Source organism: Amblyraja radiata, chromosome 18, assembly GCF_010909765.2.
Source record: "Amblyraja radiata isolate CabotCenter1 chromosome 18, sAmbRad1.1.pri, whole genome shotgun sequence".
Classification (NCBI taxonomy): Eukaryota; Metazoa; Chordata; class Chondrichthyes; order Rajiformes; family Rajidae; genus Amblyraja; species Amblyraja radiata.
In genome coordinates, this window is record NC_045973.1 from 1,755,394 (window position 1) to 1,777,541 (window position 22,148).

General features: G+C 45.9%; 1 protein-coding gene across 2 annotated transcripts in view; it reads right to left on the reverse strand.

The window, feature by feature from the left end:
- Positions 1-9,098: 9,098 nt before the first annotated feature.
- Positions 9,099-22,148, reverse strand: part of wnt5a (Wnt family member 5A) — a 52,005-nt gene continuing 38,955 nt past the window's right edge. For both annotated transcript variants that reach the window (XM_033036561.1, XM_033036560.1), the window contains exon 5: positions 9,099-9,955. In XM_033036561.1, the coding sequence (XP_032892452.1) occupies positions 9,497-9,955 (459 nt within the window). In that variant the 3' untranslated portion in view covers positions 9,099-9,496. The remainder of the gene's footprint in view (positions 9,956-22,148) is intronic.

Genomic DNA, 22,148 nt, shown 5'->3' on the forward strand with positions numbered 1-22,148 from the left:
CCTCATCGGGACTCAGGTAGACCCCCAGATAGAGGAGGTGCGTGGTATTCCACGCAAAACCTGCCATCTCCTCCGGCAGGGAGTCCACCTGCCACCTACCCACCAAGAGACCAGAACACTTCCCCCAGTTGATCTTGGCGGAGGAAGCAGCCGAGAAAACCTGCTGGCACTCACGCATCCTCCGCAGGTCAACAGGGTCGGTGAACATCAGAATGACATCGTCGGCGTAGGCCGAGAGGACCACCTCCATCCCCGGCCCCGGTAAAGCCAGGCCTGTCAACCGCCTCCGGAGAAGGCACAGGAAAGGCTCAACACAGATGGAGTACAGCTGGCCGGACATGGGACATCCCTGACGAACCCCCCTCTCAAAGGGAATGGGGGCCAACAAAGAGCTGTTGACCTTAACAAGGCATTCTGCAGCAGTGTATAAAAGTCGAACCCAGGCCACAAATTGTGGTCCAAATCCGAACGCCTGCAGAGTCCCCAGAAGGTAGTCGTGCTCCACCCTGTCGAACGCCTTCTCCTGGTCGAGGGAGAGAAAGGCGACTGACAGACCAGCCCCCTGGGTCAGATAGATCAGGTCCCGGACCAGATGAACATTGTCCTGGATGGACCGGCCCGGGACTGTGTACGACTGGTCAGGGTGGATCACCTGGGACAGCACGGGACCCAGGCGATTCGCCAATGCCCGGGCAAAAACTTGTTGCTTGTTGGGAGTTAATTCCAAGGATTTTTCCATTTATGTAGCATGATCGATAACTATAATCCTTTTTTAATGTGACATTGTTTATTAATATAAATGTTTTACCTTCCTACTTTCAGAGCTTTGGCCCGCATGCGAGGATTTGTCAAAATGCCCAAAGAAAGTGGCTTGCTGCCCTAGTTGACTAATACGCCAAAGCTATTTCTCCTTACCTAGCTGCCTGCTATTTTTATCAGGAATTTAATTAACCACAGAAATAATGCAGAAATATCCATTTCTGCTGTGGCTTTCCCCATCTCATAGCGGTGATCTTATCGAGGTGTATATGATCATGAGGGGAATAGATGGAGTAAATGAAGAGAGACCTTTACCAAAGGTAAGAGAATCAAGAACCAGAGGACATAGGTTTTCCGTGAGAGGGGGGAAAGATTTAACAGGAACATGAGGAGCAACATTTTTTACTCAAGAGGGTGATGCATATTTTGAACGAGCTGCCAGAGGAGGTAGTTGAGGCAGGTGCTATTACTATGTTTAAAAGACATTTGGACGTGCGTAGATAGGAAAGGTTTAGAGGAATATTGGCCAAACATAGGTAGGTGGGATCAGTGGAGATGGTGCATCTTGGTCGGTGTGGGCAGGTCGGGCCGAGGGGCCTGTTTCCACGCTGGACTCCATCTCAGGAAGCCTCCCACCTCTACCAGTGTGCCCGAACTCTCTCTCTAGCTACTTAAGTACCATCTTAGACACAACAAACTGCAGGTGCTGGACTCTTGCATCAAGCACAGAGTGCTGGAGTAATTAGATGAATATTGATTTCTCTAACTTCAACTAACCTTGGCATTCCCTCTCTCTCTCTATCACTCCCCCACCCAAGTCACACCAACATCTCGGTTTCACCCAACAAACAGCTAGCTAACAATGGCCTGTTTCCTTTATCATTTTTACTTTTTTGCATATCTTTCATTCATTGTTCTTTATATCTCTACATCATCATCTATATCTCTCGTTTCCCTCTCAGTCTGAAGAAGGGTCTCAACCCAAAACGTCACCCATTCCTTCTCTCCAGAGATGCTGCCTGTGCCTGCTGAGTTACTCCAGCATTTTGTGTCGTATCTTCGGTTTAAACCAGCATCTGCAGTTCCTTCATACACACTAGCTGGAGTAACTCAGTGGGTCAGGCAGCATCTCTGGAGGATGTGGATAGGTGACGTTTCAGGTCAGGACCCTTCCTTAGACTCATGATTGGTCATGACCCACCTTGGTGTCGGTCAGAGTATTCGACGCACTTCCAAAACAAATTGTCCAGATGCCTTTTTCATTTCAAAAATTGCAAACTTGGAATAATCAAACATAGACTTACTCCCCGTCTCTCAATCTGGGGCTGAGTTTACTGTGCTGGGCACACATAGTGTTCAGATAGTTGAATATCTGAATTTGGCGAATGGGTGGAATTCACAGAATGGAGAGTTCTCTTTCAAGTTGCCGAGATGTGAACTCTGTTTATGCACCAACTATCCAACACGTCCCATCACTTCCCAGGAAACCATTCCATCGTCCCTTCTATTATCAGATTGCTGAGCTAGTGACCAGGGCACTGATCTTCCGACCTACCTTATTGCAGACACGGGACCTTTTCTCTGAAAGTATAACATCTTACAAACTTCTACAAATGTACCGTAGGAAGCACACTGGCGGGATTCATCACAGCTTGGTTTAGGAAGAGCTCTATCCAGCACCACAAGAAACTGCAGAGTTGTAGATGTAGCCCAGTCCATCACACAGACCAGACTCCCCACCAATGTAGATGTAGCCCAGTCCCACACAGACCACACTCCCCATCATTGTCTACAGCGACACTCAATCAAAGAATTGTCCCACCCTGGACATTCCTTCTTCTCCCCGCTCCCGTCCGGCAGAAGGTACAGAAGCTTGAAAGTGCGTACCACCAGACCAGGAACAGCTTCTTCCCCTCTGTTATCAGGCTTCTGAACGGTCCTTCCATAAGCTAGGCTACTGTCTGATTCACCTCTACCCCATTGTAGACATTGGACTTTGTCTGTGGAACTGATGCTCTACAATGCTGAGAATTATATTCTGCACTCTGTATCTTCCCCTTTGCTCTACTTATTGGGCTTGAGTTTGTCTTGATTGTATTTGTACAGATTGTACAGTACTATCTGATTTGTTTGGATAGCCTGCAGAACAAATCTGTTCACTGTACCTCGGTACACATGACAATAATAAACTTAACCTTACGGAGGGAAGATGCCGGTAAATGCTGGATCCAGTTTGGTTTCTTAGTGTAGGAAGGAACTGTAGATGCTGGTTTACACAAAATGTTGGAGTAACTCAGCGGGTCAGGCAGCATCTGTGGAGAGAATAGGTGACGTTTTGGGTCGAGACCCTTCTTCAGACAGGTCCATGATCCAATGATGTAGTTGTGTGTGTGTGTGTGTGTGTTGCGGGAGGGGCTCTGTATGGAGAGTACTGAAACAGTTTGTTCTCTGTTGGAATGCCACACATTTATACTCCTGCAGAGAAACCGTTTCTAATGGAGCGGTTACATGCGGAATGATGCCTTCAGCAGGCTTTTCTCAACCGCGGGGAACTTGTTAGAACAAAAGGCTCCATTATCACAGAGTGGGCATTTCACAAAGATCTCAAATTTGTTTTAAAGTGAAAGCTCGCCTGGCAAGTTTGGTAACAGAAGTTGTTTATACACACTGGACATTGGGAATATCTGACCGATCCCGCTTGATTCAGTCAAGTTCGTTGTGTCATCCAACGTGGAAACAGGCCTGACGTGTGGGAAGGAACTGCAGATGCTAATTTAAACTGAAGATAGACATAAAAAGCTGGAGTAGCTCAGCGGGTCAGGCAGCATCCTTGGAGAATGATGTCTGACCCACTGGATTACTCCAGCTTTTTGTGTCCATCTTTGGCCCAACCTGCCCCTCAGGTTCCCATTAAATTCCCCCCCAGCCCCCTCACCTTCAACCTGTGTTCTCTAGTTCTCGGTTTAGATTGTGTGTATTACCTTTATAAGGCAGGGTCTGGCGGAGCGCAGGCGATAGTTTTAACGGTGGATTGTTGAAGGTGACACACCGATTGCGTTAGAAAACAGAGATAAAATGAACGGATTGAAGTTGAACACTGATGGGAAATTGTGGTAAAGGTTTCAGTTGGAACAATTGCGATCTAAATGCCAGAACTTTGGGATTGCAAGCTGGGGGGAGTTCAGTAGACAGCTGCTCATTTTGCCTTGTCCGTGAATCACACATGATAGGAGCAGAATTAGGCCATTCGGCCCATCAAGTCTACTCCACCATTCAATCATGGCTGATCTATCGTTCCCTCTCAACCCCATTCTCCTGTCTTCTCCCCAGAACCCCTCTACGAGGATGTTGCCAGGGATAGAGGCTGGGTCTCTATTCCTTGGAGCGCAGGAGGATGAGGGGTGATCTTGTAGAGGTGTATAAAATCATGAGAGGAATAGATCGGGTAGATGTGCAGAGTCTCTTGCCCAGAGCGGGGGATCCAGGACCAGAGGACATAGTGTTAAGGTGAAGGGGAGAAGATTTAATAGGAATCTGAGGGGTAATTTTTTCACACAAAGGGTGGTGGGTGTAATACAAGGTGGTGGGATACAAGCTGCCAGAGGTGGTCGTTGAGGCTGGGGCTATCTCAACGTTTAAGAAACAATTAGGTCCATGGATAGGACAGGTTTAGAGGGATATGAACCAATCGCAGCAGGGTGGACTAGTGTAGCTGGGACAAGTTGGGCTGAAGGGCCTGTTTCCACACTGTATCACTCTATAACTAGTGTAGCTGGGACATGTTGGGCTAGTATGGGCTAGTTGGGCTGAAGGGCCTGTTTCCACACTGTATCACTCTTTGTTGCCTCATTGCGTGGCCTTGGAAACAATCCTGGAAGTTGCTGTGGACACGTCTGCGCCACATCAAGTGGATAACCGGGGACGGTGGAAGTGTCTGAAGAAGGGTCTCGACCCGAAACATCATCCATTCCTTCTCTCCACAGATGCTGCCTGTCCCGCTGAGTTACTCCAGCATTTTGTGTCTATCTTTCGCAGGACAGGCAGCATATCTGGAGAGAAGGAATGGGTGACATTCCAGGTCGAGACCCTTCTTCAGTCTGATGTCAGAGGAGAGGGAGATGCCGAGATAAGGAAGTGTAAGGTGTGAAAACAGGACAAAGGGAATGGAGATCAAGGAAAATATAGAATAGATCATTGTTAGCTGGGAGAAGGTGACAACAAAGCAGAGACCGCTCCCTCCGTAACTCCCTGGTCAATTCATCCATTCCCACCCAAACTACCCCCTCCCCTGGTACTTTCCCTTGCAACCGCAGGAAATGCTACACTTGTCATTTTACCTCCCCCCTCGACTCCATCCAAGGACCCCAACTGTCTTTCCAGGTGAGGCAGAGGTTCACCTGCACCTCCTCCAACCTCATCTATTGCATCCGCTGTTCCATGTGTCAGCTGCTCTTCATCGGAGAGACCAAGCGTAGGCTTGGCGATCGCTTCGCCCAGCACCTCCGCTCAGTTCGCAATAACCAACCTGATCTCCCGGTGGCTCAGCACTTCAACTCCCCCTCCCATTCCGAATCCGACCTTTCTGTCCTGGGCCTCCTCCATGGCCAGAGTGAGTCCCACCGCAAATTGGAGGAGCAGCACCTCATATTTCACTTGGGTAGTTTACACCCCAGCGGTATGAACATTGACTTCTCCAATTTCAGGTAGTCCCTGCTTTCTCCCCCTCCTCTTCCCAGCTCTCCCACAGCCCACTGTCTCCGCCTCTTCCTTTCTGTTCCACCCCCCACATCAGTCTGAAGAAGGGTCTCGACCCGAAACTTCACTTATTCCATAGCTCTGTAGATGCTGCCTCACCCGCAGAGTTTCTCCAGCATTTTTGTCTACCTTCGATTTATCCAGCATCTGCAGTTCTTTCTTAAACAGAGATAAAATGTAATCGGGAACAATCAGACTGGTTAGAGAATGGACGGGTTTGTATCTATTTCACCCCCGTTCACCTACATTTGTTGATTGTAGCATGTATGTACATTGCTGTTGTGTTGCTGCAAGTAAGAATGTCATTGTAGACAGACTAAAAATGCTGGAGTAACTCAACGAGACAGGCAGCATCTGTGGAGAGAAGGAATGGGTGACGTTTCTTCAGACTGAAGAAGGGTCTCGACCCGAATCGTCACCCATCCCTTCTCTCCAGAGATGCTGCCTCACCCACTCAGTTACTCCAGCGTTTTGTGTCTATATTTGGTTTAAACCAACATCTGCTGTTCCTTGCCACACTGAGACAATTAAACATCCAGATTCTGGGCGGGGAAGAAACTCAGACTTAACTGTAAAGGTCTAGAAACGTGTGTATCTTTTTTTTAAAGTAGATGATGCAGTGTTTTAAATCTCCAGCTAGTCTAATGGATGATTCAGGTACAGAAGTGTGAAAACACACACCTACAGATTCAGGGACAGTTTCCTCCCAGCTGTTATCAGGCAGATGACCTAAGAATAAGAGGTAGGCCATTTAGGGTTGAGATGAGGAAAAAATATTCAAACAGAGTTGTGAATCTGTGGAATTCTCTGCCACAGAAAGCAATGGAGGCCAATCCACTGGATGTTTTCAAGAGAGAGTTAGATTTAGTTCTAAGGGCTAAAGGAATCAAGGGATATGGGGAGAAAGCAGGAACGGGGTACTGATTCTAGATGATCAGCCATGATGACATTGAATGGCGGTGCTGGCTTGAAGGGCCAAATGGCCTCCTCCTGCACATATTTTTCCAATGTTTCTATCCAACCAACAACTAGAGAGCGGTCCTGAGCTGCCATCTACCTCACTGGAGACCCTCGGACTATCTTTAATCGGACTTTATCTTGCACTACTGTTCCTTTTATCATGTATCTGTACACTGTGGACGGCTCGATTGTAATCATGTATTGTCTTTCCGCTGACTGGTTAGCACGCAACAAAAGCTTTTCACTGTACCTCGGTACACGTGACAGTAAATTAAAGTAAACATGTGCAGTCTGTTGTGTCGACAAAGTGGCATCACTGAGCTCTTACCTGCATTTCATGCATCCAGAGTGAGGAGAAAAACCGTGACATTTTATTCCCAATCGGACCTGCTAGTGCCGACATTTCCAATCAATAAGAAAAGACACAGACAGATAATGCTGGCAACATTCAACATCTTGGCAAAGAGGAGACGATTCTGTTATCTACAAACAAAGTCTAGCTCTTGCTTCTCGTTAATATCTCGAGCATTAAATCAATGAACTTCACCGCAGAGAGAGAGGGCAAGTAAAACAGTGAACCCGGTTAGAATGTCAACTTGGATTGGAGTAACATTTTAGAGGCTGTTACCCTTCAAAATCAAGAAGATATTGAATTATTGAAAGCATTTGTAGACAGAGACATCCCAGGCAGAGATACAAACAATAACACATTTGAACTATAGTAGTTTTATTTTCAACATTGAAAATAACTCTCCTTATAAATAGCCATTAAACATTAAGGATTGCGGTAAATGCATGAACCGTGATCAGAATGCGGTTCCATAACCAGACCAACAAGCGTACAACACAATATACGAGATTAAACTTATCCACGGTTAAATTAATTGCAATGACAATTTTTTTTTTACTGGCCTGGGTTATAACTATTTTTTTTGCAATATTGTACTGTTATAAACTAAAAAAAAAAATCCACTTTAAAATGTACAATATTTAAGACAAGTCGGAGGCGGAGCCGATGAGGAGACGGTGCCAGGAACGTGAGGGAGTGTCTTTGGAAACTAAACCACCAAGTTAGTGTAGGAGCCAGGCTTTTCTGAACCGGACAAGCAAATGAAATGCCTTTCTGAACAAACGCGAAACAGATCATCAACAAATTGAAAGTTTGAAGAATGCACTCCAAGTTTACTAAATGGGAAATGGATACAAAATGCTGGAGTGACTCAGCGGGACAGGCAGCATCTCTGGAGAGAAGGAATGGGTGGAGACCCTTCTTCAGACTAAATGGGAAATGCAGGTGATCAAGGTTACAATGCTTGTTTGTCAGTGCAACGGTGCCGTCTCACGGAATGTTCTTCAAACTGTTCCCAGCGATCTATACATCCACACACAGAAAATACCAATGGGCACTTGGCGTCGCAGGTCCGCGGCTTGAGAGGGGGGAGGAAAATGAACCAATTACATGTGTCATGTGACCAGCTATACAGCAAATCCATCCACACGCTGGAAGTTAGACATCTCTATTCTAAATATAACTTGTAAATAAATACAATTTAAATCGCTGATTGTAAACGTATATACAAAGCTGGAATATTAGACACCAAATACACCTCAGTCTGCCCGTTATATATACTTCCCATCCCAGCCAATCCACCTCCAATTAGTTAGATCTCGAGTATTCTGGAAACTATAACACATTGCAACTGATTGGATGGGCGGTAACGTTGTGTCGCCACTTCAGACCATTGCAAAACCTTTTGTAAAAAGAGTGTTGAGAGAGGGGACAATCCCCAGACCATGTGTCCTCAGCAGAAATAAATACATGACAAGCAAGGGAGACGTCACATGTGAGAACTGGACCTTGCCCAGTCAATCCGAGATGGTGTCTCAGGCTCACCTGTGCCCCGGGCCTTGTTTGGTTATTATGCATGTTTTATTGCATATTCTGAAATATATCTTATATATTGTCACTTCTATGCTCTTTTAAAAATAATCTTCTCTCTGGGTTGCAGTTGGTTCTGTTTTCACTCAACGAACTGGTTGGTGGAGTTGATGCATATTAATGCTTAATGGTCTCTCCCAGACAGGTATCCCCCAGGTGTGTTATCCACAACCTGGACAGGTATTGCCCAGGTGTGCTAACGGCGAGCATTTCATGTGGGTCTGTGGTCTGGCCCATGTTCCAGGCAGCGGGGGCGGGGGGGGGGGGAGTAAGGCTGCCCGCCCCCGAGGACGATGCTCCACAAAGCTCTGTGTTACGTCCCATATTGGTCTGGTGGGCCGGTGTCTCACCCTCACACGCAGCAAAACGGGAGACCCTCTGAAATCCCCCCCCCCCCCACACACTTTGCTGAGAGAAGTCCCCAGGGCCGGAGCAAGGGGGAGAGTGTGTGGGTGTGTGTGGGTGTGTGTGTGCGTGCGTGTATGTGTGAGTGTGCGTGTGTGTGTGTGTACGTGCGTGTGTGTGTGAGCATGTATGTGTGAGTGAGTGTGTGCGTGAGTGTGTGCGTGTGTGTGTGCGTGAGTGTGTATGTTTGCGCGTGTGTGCGTGAGTGTATGTTTGCGCGTGTGTGCGTGTGTGCATGTGCGTGTGTGTGCGTGAGTGTGTGCATGTGTGAGTGTGTGAGTGTGAGTGCGTGTGTGAGTGTGTGAGTGTGAGCGTGTGTGTGAACGTGTGTGAGTGTGTGCGTGTGTGAGTGTGTGCGTGAGTGCTGCTTGATGTTTTAATTCCTTGTTATCTTTGGTTGCATCAGCTGGTTACAGGACAGTCCACAAGCCGGCGGCAGAGGTCGTCTGTGCTTCTGTACAAGGTGGACGGACACAGAATGCTGGAGTAACTCAGCGGGACAGACAGGCAGCATCTCTGGAGAGAAGGAATGGGCGACGTTTCGGGTCGAGACCCTTCTTCAGACTGATGCGCCCCCTCTGTGCACCTGGTCTGAGAGTCCGTGGAGGGGAGAGGAGGGGGGAGTGGAGGGGTCGGGGAAGGGGCTGGAATAGGGGGGGGGGGGGGGGGGGGGGCGTGTTATTTGCAGACGAACTGGTCCACCACCTCGGTACACTTTTTGCATTTGACGTAACAACACCAGTGGAACTTGCAGTGACAGCGCTCAGTACGGACTGTCTTAAACTGGTCGTATCCGCGTCCGCAACACATGAGCGCACAGCCGTCCATGCCCTCTGATGTCTTGTTGCACAGACGGCCCTGCGTGCCCAGGGAGCCGGTGGTCTGGTTACGGAGACAGTAGTCTGGGCTCTGGTCCACGTACACCAGGTCCAGGGTGGTGGGCGGGTTGAAGCGGCTGTTCACCTGCACCAGCTTGCCTCGCCCGTTCAGTTTCATGGCCGTGGCGCTGTCGTACTTCTCCTTCAGCGAGTCGCCCACCTTGCGGAAATCCGCCAACTGCAGCCAGCACGTCTTCAGGCTGCAGGAGCCCGACACCCCATGGCACTTGCACGCCACGTCTGCCAGGTTGTACACCGTCTGTGGCAGAGGAGAGGCAACAGTGAGTGAGTGAGTGAGTGGCACCAGGAAAAGCACATACTGGCTGCTAAACACACACACACACACACACACACACACACACACACACACACACACACACACACACACTGGTGCACACACACACACACACACACACACACACACACACACACACACACACACACACACACACTGGTACACACACACACACACACACACACACTGGGGCACACACACACACACACACTGGTGCACACACACACACACACACTGGGGCACACACACACACTGTTGCACTCACACACACTGGTGCACACACACACACTGGTGCACACACACTGGTGCACACACACACACTTGCACTCACACACACTGGTGCACACACACACACTTGCACTCACACACACTGGTGCACACACACACACTGGTGCACTCACACACACATTCACACTGGTGCACTCACACTAGTGCACTTACACACATATACACACTGCACGCACACTGGTTCACACACACACACACACACACTGGTTCACACACACACACTGGTGCACACACACACACACATGCACTAAGACCCGCTGAGTTACTCCAACACCTGTGTTAAATTGTACCCTGGGTTCCCCCAATGGCTGTGTGTTACTTGTGGGAGAGAAACTATGGGGGTTCTGGGTCTGGGTCCCTTGGTCAGAACTAGTTAACTGTTAATGGAATTCATTGCTACTTTATTTTTAAGGCAGAGATAGATAGATTCTTGATTAGTGCGGGTGTCAGGGGTTATGGGGAGAAGGCAGGAGAATGGGGTTAGGAGGGAGAGATAGATCAGCCATGATTGAATGGCAGAGTAGACTTGATGGGCCGAATGGCTTAACTCTGCTCCTAACACTGATGAACTTTAGAATGTGAATCAAAGCAAAAGGTGCTGGAGGAACTCGGTAGGTCAGGCAGGCAGCATCTGTGGACAGACTACAATGAAAGTCTTAGTCTCAGCAACATAACAGGTCTATAAACACAGTACACATATATAATATAAAATAAACAAACAACGTCTTAAAATTAAACAAAATTCAATAACTCAATATTAGTGCAAAAAAAAAAACGACGTCCTTAATGCAGATGCTGGAATCGAGCAAAACACAAAGTGCTGGAAGAACTCGGAATGTCAGGCAGCATCTGTGGAGGAAATGGACATGCAACGTTTAAGGTTTGGGACCCATCTTGACTCCTGTCTCTAGTCTGGAGAAGAGCCCTGACCCAAAACATTGTGTGTCCATTCCCTCCACAGATGACTCTGAGTTCCTCCAGCTCTTAATTTTAGAAACATAGAAAATAGGTGCAGGAGTAGGCCATTCGGCCCTTCGAGCCAGCACCACCATTCAATATGACCATGGCATATTTGCTCTAATGATTTTAATTGTTATGTGTACTGACGAGGGAACAATGAAATTCTTACGTACAGCAACAAAGCAAGCTTGTATTAATACATACATAAATACTGTCTAATAATTTATAATCAATTAATTATAAATTAATTATCGATACATTAGAATATATAATTCATGTTATATATAATATTAAATCATAATATTTAATAAATTAATAGCCATAGTACTAGTTAACCATAATAGTGCTGGGCAGCCATGCGTTAAACACAGTGCTTGCACACTCCATCAATTGAACAAATGAAATAAAAACTACGGCTGCTGGATATCTGAAAAAAGTTGGGTAAAAAAAACACAGCAGGTCAGGCAGCATCTGTGGAGAACATGGATAGGTGAAGTTTCACATAGTGCTGGAGTAACTCAGCGGGTCAGGCAGCATCTGTGGAGAACATGGATAGGTGAAGTTTCACATAGTGCTGGAGTAACTCAGCGGGTCAGGCAGCATCTGTGGAGAACATGGATAGGTGACGTTTCACAGAGTGCTGGAGTAACTCAGCAGGTCAGGCAGCATCTGTGGAGAACATGGATAGGTGACGTTTCACAGGGTGCTGGAGTAACTCAGCAGGTCAGGCAGCATCTGTGGAGAACATGGATAGGTGGCGTTTCACAGGGTGCTGGAGTAACTCAGCGGGTCAGGCAGCATGTTTTGATATCTGTCTATTTATAAAATAAGTAAACTAGCACATCATATACAGAGAAAGATGGCTTCACACACACTCGTGTTGGAATAAAAAAAAGGAATGATTTATTTCAAGTCAAAGGTCACTGATGTACTGAGCATGTGCGAGAATGAGCCCTGTTCATATGCATAAATTACATGGATATTGTCACACAGCATGTCTTGGCAACATGGATAGGTGACGTTTTATGTCAGAACTGAAGAAGGGTCCCGCTGACTGGTTAGCGCACAACAAAAGCTTTTCATTGTACCTCGGTACACGTGACAATAAACTAAACTAACTAACTAACAGCAGCTGTGCAGTACAAACATGTGGCTGACATAACCTCTATGATCTGCTCAACATTTCATCATGGAAAGAAATACAAGCCAGAGGCAAAACCAAATGAAGAAACAGCGTTCTGCTCGAGGCGGTTAAAATAAGGCCGCATTATTACTGCCAATTAATGTTGGGGTGTCTGGCGAAGGAGACATTTTTGGTCGGAACTCACAGCCCAGTCTACTTGGTCACTGCTGTGTGACATATCCATCATCATTGAAAAGTATAAGTTAGACTTCAGAGTACTGATGACTAAAGAGTCAGAGGCACTCTATGTGATATTGTCTTCCACATGATAGGTCAGTGTAAGCACCAGGAATAGATGCACGACATCACAGAGAGAATAACATTTCACAGAGTGCTGGAGTAACAGTGGGTCAGGCAGCATCTCTGGGAAAAAGGAATAGGTGACGTTTCAGGTAGGAACCCTTCTTCACACTGGGACCCTTCTGCAGACTGAAGAAGGGCTCCGACCCAAATCATCACCTAATTCTTTTCTCCAGAGATAATGCCTGACCCGCTGAGTTACTCCAGTACTCTATATCCATCTTATCTACATACAGCTTGGAGTCTGGATAGAATCAACAGGCCACATTCCCAAGGGTCTTGCAGCCAAGGAAGGGGTCTGTTCATCCACTTTGGAGCAGTGTTAAAGCAAGGGTTCCAATAATATAAGCCAGCATAACCGAACCTGTGTTAATGTGGGGAACTAATTATATGTTCATCTCACAGCTAACTTTAATTATTTTAATATTTGTCATTAAATTCATCTGCTGCAAGCTTACAGGAAGAGCAGGACAAAAGCATCAAATATTCTATCAGTAGGAAGAAACTGCAGATGCTGGTTTAAACCAAAGATAGACACAAAGAGCTGGAGTAACTCAGCGGGAGAGGCAGTAGCTCTGGAGAGAAGTAATGGGTGATGTTTCGGGTCGAGATCCTGCTTCAGAAACGTTACCCATTCCTTCTCTCCAGAGATGCTGCCTGTCCCACCGAGTTACTCCAGCTTTTTGTGCCTAGCACCGAATATATGTTGGGAAAATGCGTACAAAATTGGCTGGGAGGTAGGAAGCGGAAGGTGGCGGCAGAGGGTTGTTTATCAGACTGAGGGTATGTAGCAAGTGGTTTACCACAGGGATTGGTGCTGGGTCAACTGTGGGTCACAGTATCAACTGCGTGGATGAGAATGCTGCGTGATTAGTCATTTTTTGCCAGTGACACAAAAACTAGTAACAAGGTGTATAGTGAAGGTACACGAAAAAGCTGGAGAAATTCAGCGGGTGAGGCAGCATCTATGGGAATGGGCGACGTTTCGGGTCGAGATCCTTCATATGATTACCATGAGATCTTGATCAATTGGGGCAATGGGCTGAGTCATGGCAGATAGAGTTTTATTTTGATCAATGCTAGGGATATGGGTCCGTGCAGGCAAGTGGGATTTGTTCAGTGGTTGGCATGGATGAGCTGGAGTGAAGGGCCTGTTTCCATGCTGTGGCTACATTCCTTTCAAGAGAAATTTGAGCGAGGGAAATGATATAAAGCTATATAATTGGAAACTCCTTTCAAACGTTAAAATATATACGAGTTAACATTTCAACAAGCAATTCTCTAATAGGAAAAAGATTCAGTAATCTTTCAAATTAATTGGATTGAAACATTTCATGCCAATAAAGTGAGTATTGGTTGCCAAATGCTTTTCCTTGCAAATCAGAATGAAAGCATGGTTTGTGACGTACCCTGAACTATAATTCATTAGGATTGATATAACAACGGACAGTGAAGAAGGTTAGCTATGATTACAAAGGGATCTACATCGACTGGGCCTTCAGATGGAGGGCAGATGAATGGCAGATAGAGTTTTATTCAGGTAAATCATAGAGTGATACAGCGTGGAAACAGACCCCTCAGCCCAACTTGCCCACACCGACCAACATGTCCCATCGACACTAGTCCCATCGGCTTGCATTTGGCCCACATCCCATAAACCTGTCCTATCCATGTACCTGTCTAAATGTTTCTTAAGTGTTGCGATAGTCCCAGCCTCAACTCCTTCCTCTGGCAGCTCGTTCCATATACCCACCACCCTTTTTGAGAAAAAGTTACCCCTCAGGTTTAAAGTGAGTGACTCCCTCACTTTAAACCTATCTTCTGGTTCTCGATTCCCCTACTCTGGGCAAGAGACTCTGTGCCTCTACCCGATATATTCCTCTCATGATTTTGCACGCCCTTATCAGATCACCCCTCATACTCCAAGGAATGTGAGGGTTATGGGCAGTGGGGATATGGGCAGTGGGGATATGGGCAGTGGGGATATGGGCAGTGGGGATATGGACAGTGGGGATATAGGCAGTGAGGATATGGGCAGTGGGGATATGGGCAGTGGGGATATGGGCAGTGGGGATATGGGCAGTGGGGATATAGGCAGTGAGGATATGGACAGTGGGGATATAGGCAGTGAGGATATGGGCAGTGGGGATATGGGCAGTGGGGATATGGACAGTGGGGATATAGGCAGTGAGGATATGGGCAGTGGGGATATGGGCAGTGGGGATATGGGCAGTGAGGATATGGGCAGTGGGGATATAGGCAGTGAGGATATGGGCAGTGGGGATATGGGCAGTGGGGATATGGGCAGTGGGGATATGGGCAATGGGGATATGGACAGTGGGGATATGGGATATGATTCCAAACATCTATCCCTTGGCCAACGACATAAGAACCATGTCTGATGGTCTACATGTCTGAAGAAGGGTCTCGACCCGAAACGTCACCCATTCCTTCTCTCCCGAGATGCTGCCTGTCCCGCTGAGTTACTCCAGCTTTTTGAGATGATACGTGATTCCTTTAATCACTGTAGTGAACCAGAATTCCGTGGAATAGCCTTCGGTAAGCGTAAGCTAATGCAAGTCACAAAGGATGAACAACAGTGGGAACTTAATTCTTCTTTCAGATAAGGTGTGGCAGTGGTAGACCGCACACCTCGCTCCTCGCTGGTGTGACATAGAGGGACGAGAGCACATTATCTCTGTTGCTCTCAGTGTGATCGGCATTGGCAATATCTACCTGGTTACAGCTTCTTAGAAACTTGGAGACTAAGAAATCACTTCAGCTAACACATCTCCGCAGTCTGACAATTCATCCCCTCATGAACTCTAAAACAACTATATTTGTTCTTCATACACATACGGAACTGCAGATGCTGGAATCTTGAGCAAAGGGCACAAAGTGCTGGAGTAACTCAGCGGGTCAGGCAGCATCTGTGGAGAACATGGATAGGTGACGTTTCACAGAGTGCTGGAGTAACTCAGCGGGTCAGGCAGCATCTGTGGAGAACATGGATAGGTGACGTTTCACAGAGTGCTGGAGTAACTCAGCGGGTCAGGCGGCATCTGTGGAGAACATGGATAGGTGACGTTTCACAGAGTGCTGGAGTAACTCAGCGGGTCAGGCGGCATCTGTGGAGAACATGGATAGGTGACGTTTCAGGTCGGGACCCTTCTTCAGACTGGTCATTGAAGAGGGGAGACAGCTGGAAGAGAGGTGGGGATAGGACAAAGCCAGGCAAGTAATAGGTGGATACAGCTGAGAGGGGTGATTGGAGGATGGGTGGCGAAAGGCCAGAGATGAAAAGGCAGTGAGATAAGGAGAGAAGAGGCGTAAATGCTGCTGTCAGCGGAAGGACTGTGAGTGGAAGGGGGTGTAGAGGAAGTGGAAAGAGGGGCGGAATATTGGGAAAAATGGGCGCACATCAGATGGGACAAAGGAAAGAGAGGGGAGACCAAAGAGGGTTAGTTACCTAAACTTAGAAAATTCAATGTTATTGAAAATTGGGAGATTTTAATGCCTATTTGATATCCTCTTATTATCAACATTTTAGAATATAAATAACCTCATCACATACAATTGGCAGTTTTATTTTATGTTACGTTATATTTAACTCTTGCACCAGATGGTTTAGCTAAAAGCAGAGGTGACCCCAGTCATATGGCAATGCAAATCATCTGTTAGGTCTAGAACTCTTCCATAAACCTAATGCTTAAACGTAGCTCATTCCAAAATGATATATCATTCTCAGAATGGGAAGAGGAAATTACAGCAAAAATTACTACTTAGTGAGTGGTCAAAGTGCAGAAAGTGATGTTGAAGATGATGTAGTCCAGCAAATCTAAGGAAGGTAATTAAGAGGTTTTATTTGACAAAATATATTTTGTTGTGTCTTAAATGGAGTTTGGTCTGTGTATAATGTTATACATTAGCATGCAGGAATAAACATTCAAATCAAACATTGTCTGTCCATTCCCTCCATGGTTGTTGCCTGACCCATTGAGTTCCTTCAACACCTTGACCTCAGGTCATAAGGTCATAAGTGATTAGGAGTAGAATGCGTCCATTCGGCCCATCAAGTCAACTCTGCCATTCAATCATGGCTGATCTATCTCTCCCTCTTAACCCCATTCTTCTGCCTTCTCCCCATAACCTCTGACACCCGCACTAATCAAAAATATATCCATGTATAAGAAAGAACTGAAGATGTTGGATTAGATCGAAGGTAGACACAAAATGCTGGAGTAACTCAGCGGGTGAGGCAGCATCTCTGGAGAAAAGGAATGGGCGACGTTTCGGATCGAGACCCTTCTTCAGACTGATGTGACACAAAATATATCCATCTCTGCCTTAAAAATATCCACTGACTTAGCCTCCACATCCTTCTGTGGCAAAGAATTCCACAGATTCACCACCGTCTGATGAAATACATTTCTCCTCATCTCCTTCCCAAAATAATGGCCTTTAATTCTGAAGCTGTGACCTCTAGTCCTTGACTCTCCCACTGGTGGAGACATCCTCTCCACATCCACTTGTGTTTTACTCTAGGTTGCAGCATCTGCAGTTCTTTGTATTTCCAATGAAACGTTGTCCCTGGTCTCCAGTAGGGCGGAACGCCAAATCAGTGTTCTCATAAGCACTGGTTTTAGCTTTCTCCTGTAAACCTCATGATACTGTGATACATTTGGCTAGAGTGGCCATCCAGTATTAAGTTAAGTATTAAGCACCTAAATTGAGAACATTTCGACGTTTAAATCTTTTGCCCACTGGGTTAAGATAGCCAACGGCAGCACAGCAAGAAATCTGGGCATCTCAGGTCTTCGTGCAAAGTGTAATAAACAGCAGTTCCCATCATCCAAGGAGATGTAAGAAACTGGACTGGTCCATGGATAAGACAGATTCAGAGGGATATGTACCAAATGCAGGCAAATCAGACCTGCTTAGATGGGTTATTTTCGTCGGCATGGATGACTTGGGCCGAAAGGTGTTTCCGTGTTGTAGGACTCTATGACTCCACAATACTAATGAACCGTTGCCTGTCAATTCCCTCCACAGATGCTGCCTGACAATAGACAATAGACAATGGGAGCAGGAGTAGGCCATTCGGCCCTTCGAGCCAGCACCGCCATTCAATGTGATCATGGCTGATCATCCCCAATCAGTACCCCGTTCCTGCCTTCTCCCCAGATCCCCTGACTCCGCTATCTTTAAGAGCCCTATTTAGCTCTTTCTTGAAAGTATCCAGAGAACCTGCCTCCACCGCCCTCTGAGGCAGAGAATTCCACAGACTCACAACCCTCTGTGAGAAAAAATGTTTCCTCATCTCTGTTCTAAATGGCTTACTCCTTATTCTTAAACCATGGCCTCTGGTTCTGGACTCCCCCAACATCGGGAACACGTTTCCTGCCTCTAGCGTGTCCAAACCCTTAATAATTTTATATGTTTCAATAAGACCCGCTGAGCCAGCTGGCAAAGTCCTGTCATCAGTTTTGCCGTCCGAAAATGTCGTCAGAGATTTTTTAACCATTTGTAAAAATATCTGAAATTTGAAGATGTTTGAAGCTTATTAAAATTAATTATTTAAACAAATTATATAGCTTTTACTTAAACTAGTCACTCAAAATATTTGAGGGAACCTTTGGTCTTGAAGGGTACGGGATGGTGTATAAAGCGTACAGACTCAGTGTGCTCCTACACTCTGGTACATTGTAATGTAGTAGCATGGTTACTGCACTGTATGCACTGACTTGGATACAAGTGGCAATAAAGTATCCTGGGACATTGAATTGAAAATGTTAAAAAATGGATGAATAAATAAAAAATATAATCCAATTAAATTTTGTAAGAAGTGCACTCCCTTCCCCTCAGCTTCTTAAATCTCATTCACACGATAGTTATTGGAAACAATGGAATCTACGACCCTGAGCCAGATACAAAACCCAACCCTTCAGCACAAGTGGCTCCAAAACGTCACCTATCCATGTTCTCCACAGATGCTGCCTGACCCGCTGAGTTACTCCAGCACTCTGTGAAACGTCACCTATCCATGTTCTCCACAGATGTTGCCTGACCCGCTGAGTTACTCCAGCACTATGTGAAATGTCACCTATCCATGTTCTCCACAGATGCTGCCTGACCCGCTGAATTACTCCAGCACTCTGTGAAACGTCACCTATCCATGTTCTCCACAGATGCTGCCTGACCCGCTGAGTTACTCCAGCACTATGTGAAATGTCACCTATCCATGTTCCCCACAGATGCTGCCTGACCCGCTGAGTTAATCCAATTCTTGATTAACCAGCTAAATCCAGGCCGAGATATATTCCAGGCCAGAAAGAGAAATAGTGAGTGAACAGAAACATGGATTAAGAGACAGGAAAAATGGAAGTTCTGGAATTTCAAACATTTGTCATTTGTACAATCTCCTGACATAAATTCATGTCCATCAGTGATAGCAGAATTGGGCCATTCAGCCCATCAAGTCCACACCATCATTCAATCATGGCTGATCTACTTTTCCCTCTCAACCCCATTCTCCTGCCTTCTCCCCATAACCCCTGACACCCGCACTAATCAAGTCAAGTCAAGGGAGTTTATTGTCATGTGTCCCAGATAAGACAATGAAATTCTTGCTTTGCTTCAGCACAACAGAATATAGTAGGGCATGAATACAGAACAGATCAGTGTGTCCATATACCATTATATAAATATATAACATTTTATATATTTATATATACAAGAATCTATCTATCTCTGCTGTAAAATATCCACTGACTTGGCCTCCACAGCCTGCAACGGTGAAAGTAAACTCCACATCATTTACTCTCTTGGAAAAGGAGTCTGATAGGCTGCCAACAACTGCCTTGCCATTAAAAGGCTTTTTACTGTTATTCACCAGAATGAACGTTTTTGTGAAGTTGAAGCAGCAAGTGATGTACAATTGTGGCAGCTTCATGAAATGATACTGGGATTCCACTCTGTGGATCAGTCACAGGAATCAGCAATGTCAATGTCTCCACATGTCAGAGAATATCTCTGTGTACAAGTATCCCTTTATCTCCACAGATGCTGGAAGGTGGTGAATTTAACGACAAATATTAAAATAATTAAAGTTAGCTGTGAGATTAATACAGAATTAGTTCCCGACATTAACACAGGTTCAGTTATACTGGGTAACATGATTTCACGAGCATGTTGGAACCCCTTGCTTTAGTACTGATCCAAAGTGGATGAACAGACCCATTGGCTACAAGCCACTTGGAAACGTGGATCATTGATTATATCCAGACTCCAAGCTATGTATAGATAAGATAGACACAGAGTGCTGGAGTAACTCAGCGGGTCAGGCAGCATCTCTGGAGAACATGGATAGGTGACGTTTTGGGCCGGGACCCTTCTGCAGTCCGAAGAAGGGTTTCGACCTGAAACCACCCATTCCTTCTCTCCAGAGATGCTGCCTGACCCGCTGAATTACTCCAGCACTCTGTGTCTATCTTGAGTGCAATCCAATGTTTAGATTATAATATTATGTGAGGAAAGGGGAGGCGTGTGTAGATGTTATTACAATATTTACATTTGTTCAAAATCACTATTTCAAGAAATTTGGATTCAAGTAGTCAAGTGTAAGTGGGTAAACTTAAAAATTGTTTCATAAGTGTCTGGGCTCTAAAGACTGGAATGCCTTTGGCTCCTATGACTGTATAAAATGTAACACTTTGAAATTAAATTCTTGCCAGTTTCCATTCTGAACATGGAACATTTAATTGTGAGTGTGGTTGTGACTTCAACATTTAATCAAGCTGCATTTTCTTTCCTATTCTCAACGTTTGTAAATGCTCAGGGTGCCTTTCACACCTTGAGAAAATATCCATAGATCTCTCTGGGGAGGCTATTAATGCGGCACTGTACTCCACCATGGAAAGATGTTCTTCTGTACCACTGTTACACAATTTCATCATTTTTCCAGCATGAAATATCCAGACAAAAACACAACATATTTGTCACATGAGGATAGCCAGTTGTACTGTAAATAATGATCTAGTATCAGAACTTAATGCCAGTGTTTTACAAGTTTAACACAACCTTTGCAGACACAAGGATTGCAAATCTAATTGTTTCCAATGTCCATGTGTTATTGGATCTCATAAAAGAACTCCATATGTAGCAGCCCAGTAGAAAGCACTGGAGTTACTCAGCGGGTCAGCCTATATCTCTGGAGAACATGGATAGGTGAGGTTTCAGGTCAAGACCTTCCTTCAGACTGATGTAGGATCCTGACCCAAAATATTGCCTGTCCATGTTCTCCACAGATGCTGCCTGACCCGCTGAGTTACTCCAGCACTCTGTGAAACGTCACCTATCCATGTTCTCCACAGATGCTGCCTGACCCACTGAGTTACTCCAGCACTCTGTGAAACGTCACCTATCCATGTTCTCCACAGATGCTGCCTGACCCGCTGAGTTACTCCAGCACTCTGTGAAACGTCGCCTATCCATGTTCCCCACAGATGCTGCCTGACCCGCTGAGTTACTCCAGCATATTGTGCCTTGTTATGTAAACCAGTATCTGCAGTTCCTCGTCTCTACAATCTTGTCTCTCTCTATGTCCATACCCAGATCCATACTCATTTCTATGCATGTTTTCCCTTATATTTGATTAATCTTCTTCTTGTCGAGTCCACATACAAGATTAGAAGTCGTTCAGCCAGAGCTGAACCCACGTGTCGGCATCTGCATACAATGGTGTTTGTCTTGTGCTTCTTGTGCGTGGCGGTGGGAAGATTGGCGGAAACAGGTCCGCGATCGACTTGAACGCTCTTTCCTTGACTTGATTAGGTGATGAGAATGGATTCCAACTGTGTGATTGGTGAACATTAACGCACAGTCCTCTGAGTGTTTCTTCGAGGAATTAAAACAAAAATAGATCGATTGTTCCCACTGAGCCGGGGTCCACACTTTCAATGCCAGCGCAGCATCCATATACCATGGAAACTATGGTTACATTTGCTGTTGAGCCCAGATAAATCATGTTTCTCTGATCCAACTGCATATTTTCTTTTACAAATAGTCACAGTAAGTATATCCTGGCACCTACATTATAAAAGTCAGGGATTTACAATTAAAATCCTGATACGATTACGTGTAGAATGAGGCTGGTGGGATGTAGGGTGTGGAGTTTATACAGACACGAGGGAGTTAGAGTAGCTCCAGGTGTGGGTGTGAGTGTTGGTCAAGTCAGCTCTTCATCCTGACTGGGGTTTGAGATGTTGATAGAGGTTCAGCTGCCTAAAGGGCCTGTCCCACTTTCACGACCGAATTCACAACCTTTTTTACACGTGGACATTTTTCATCAGGCTAGAAAAAACGCCCCGACCTACTTGATGCCACGAGTACCTACGACTAGCATCACGGCCTGCTACAACCTACCTA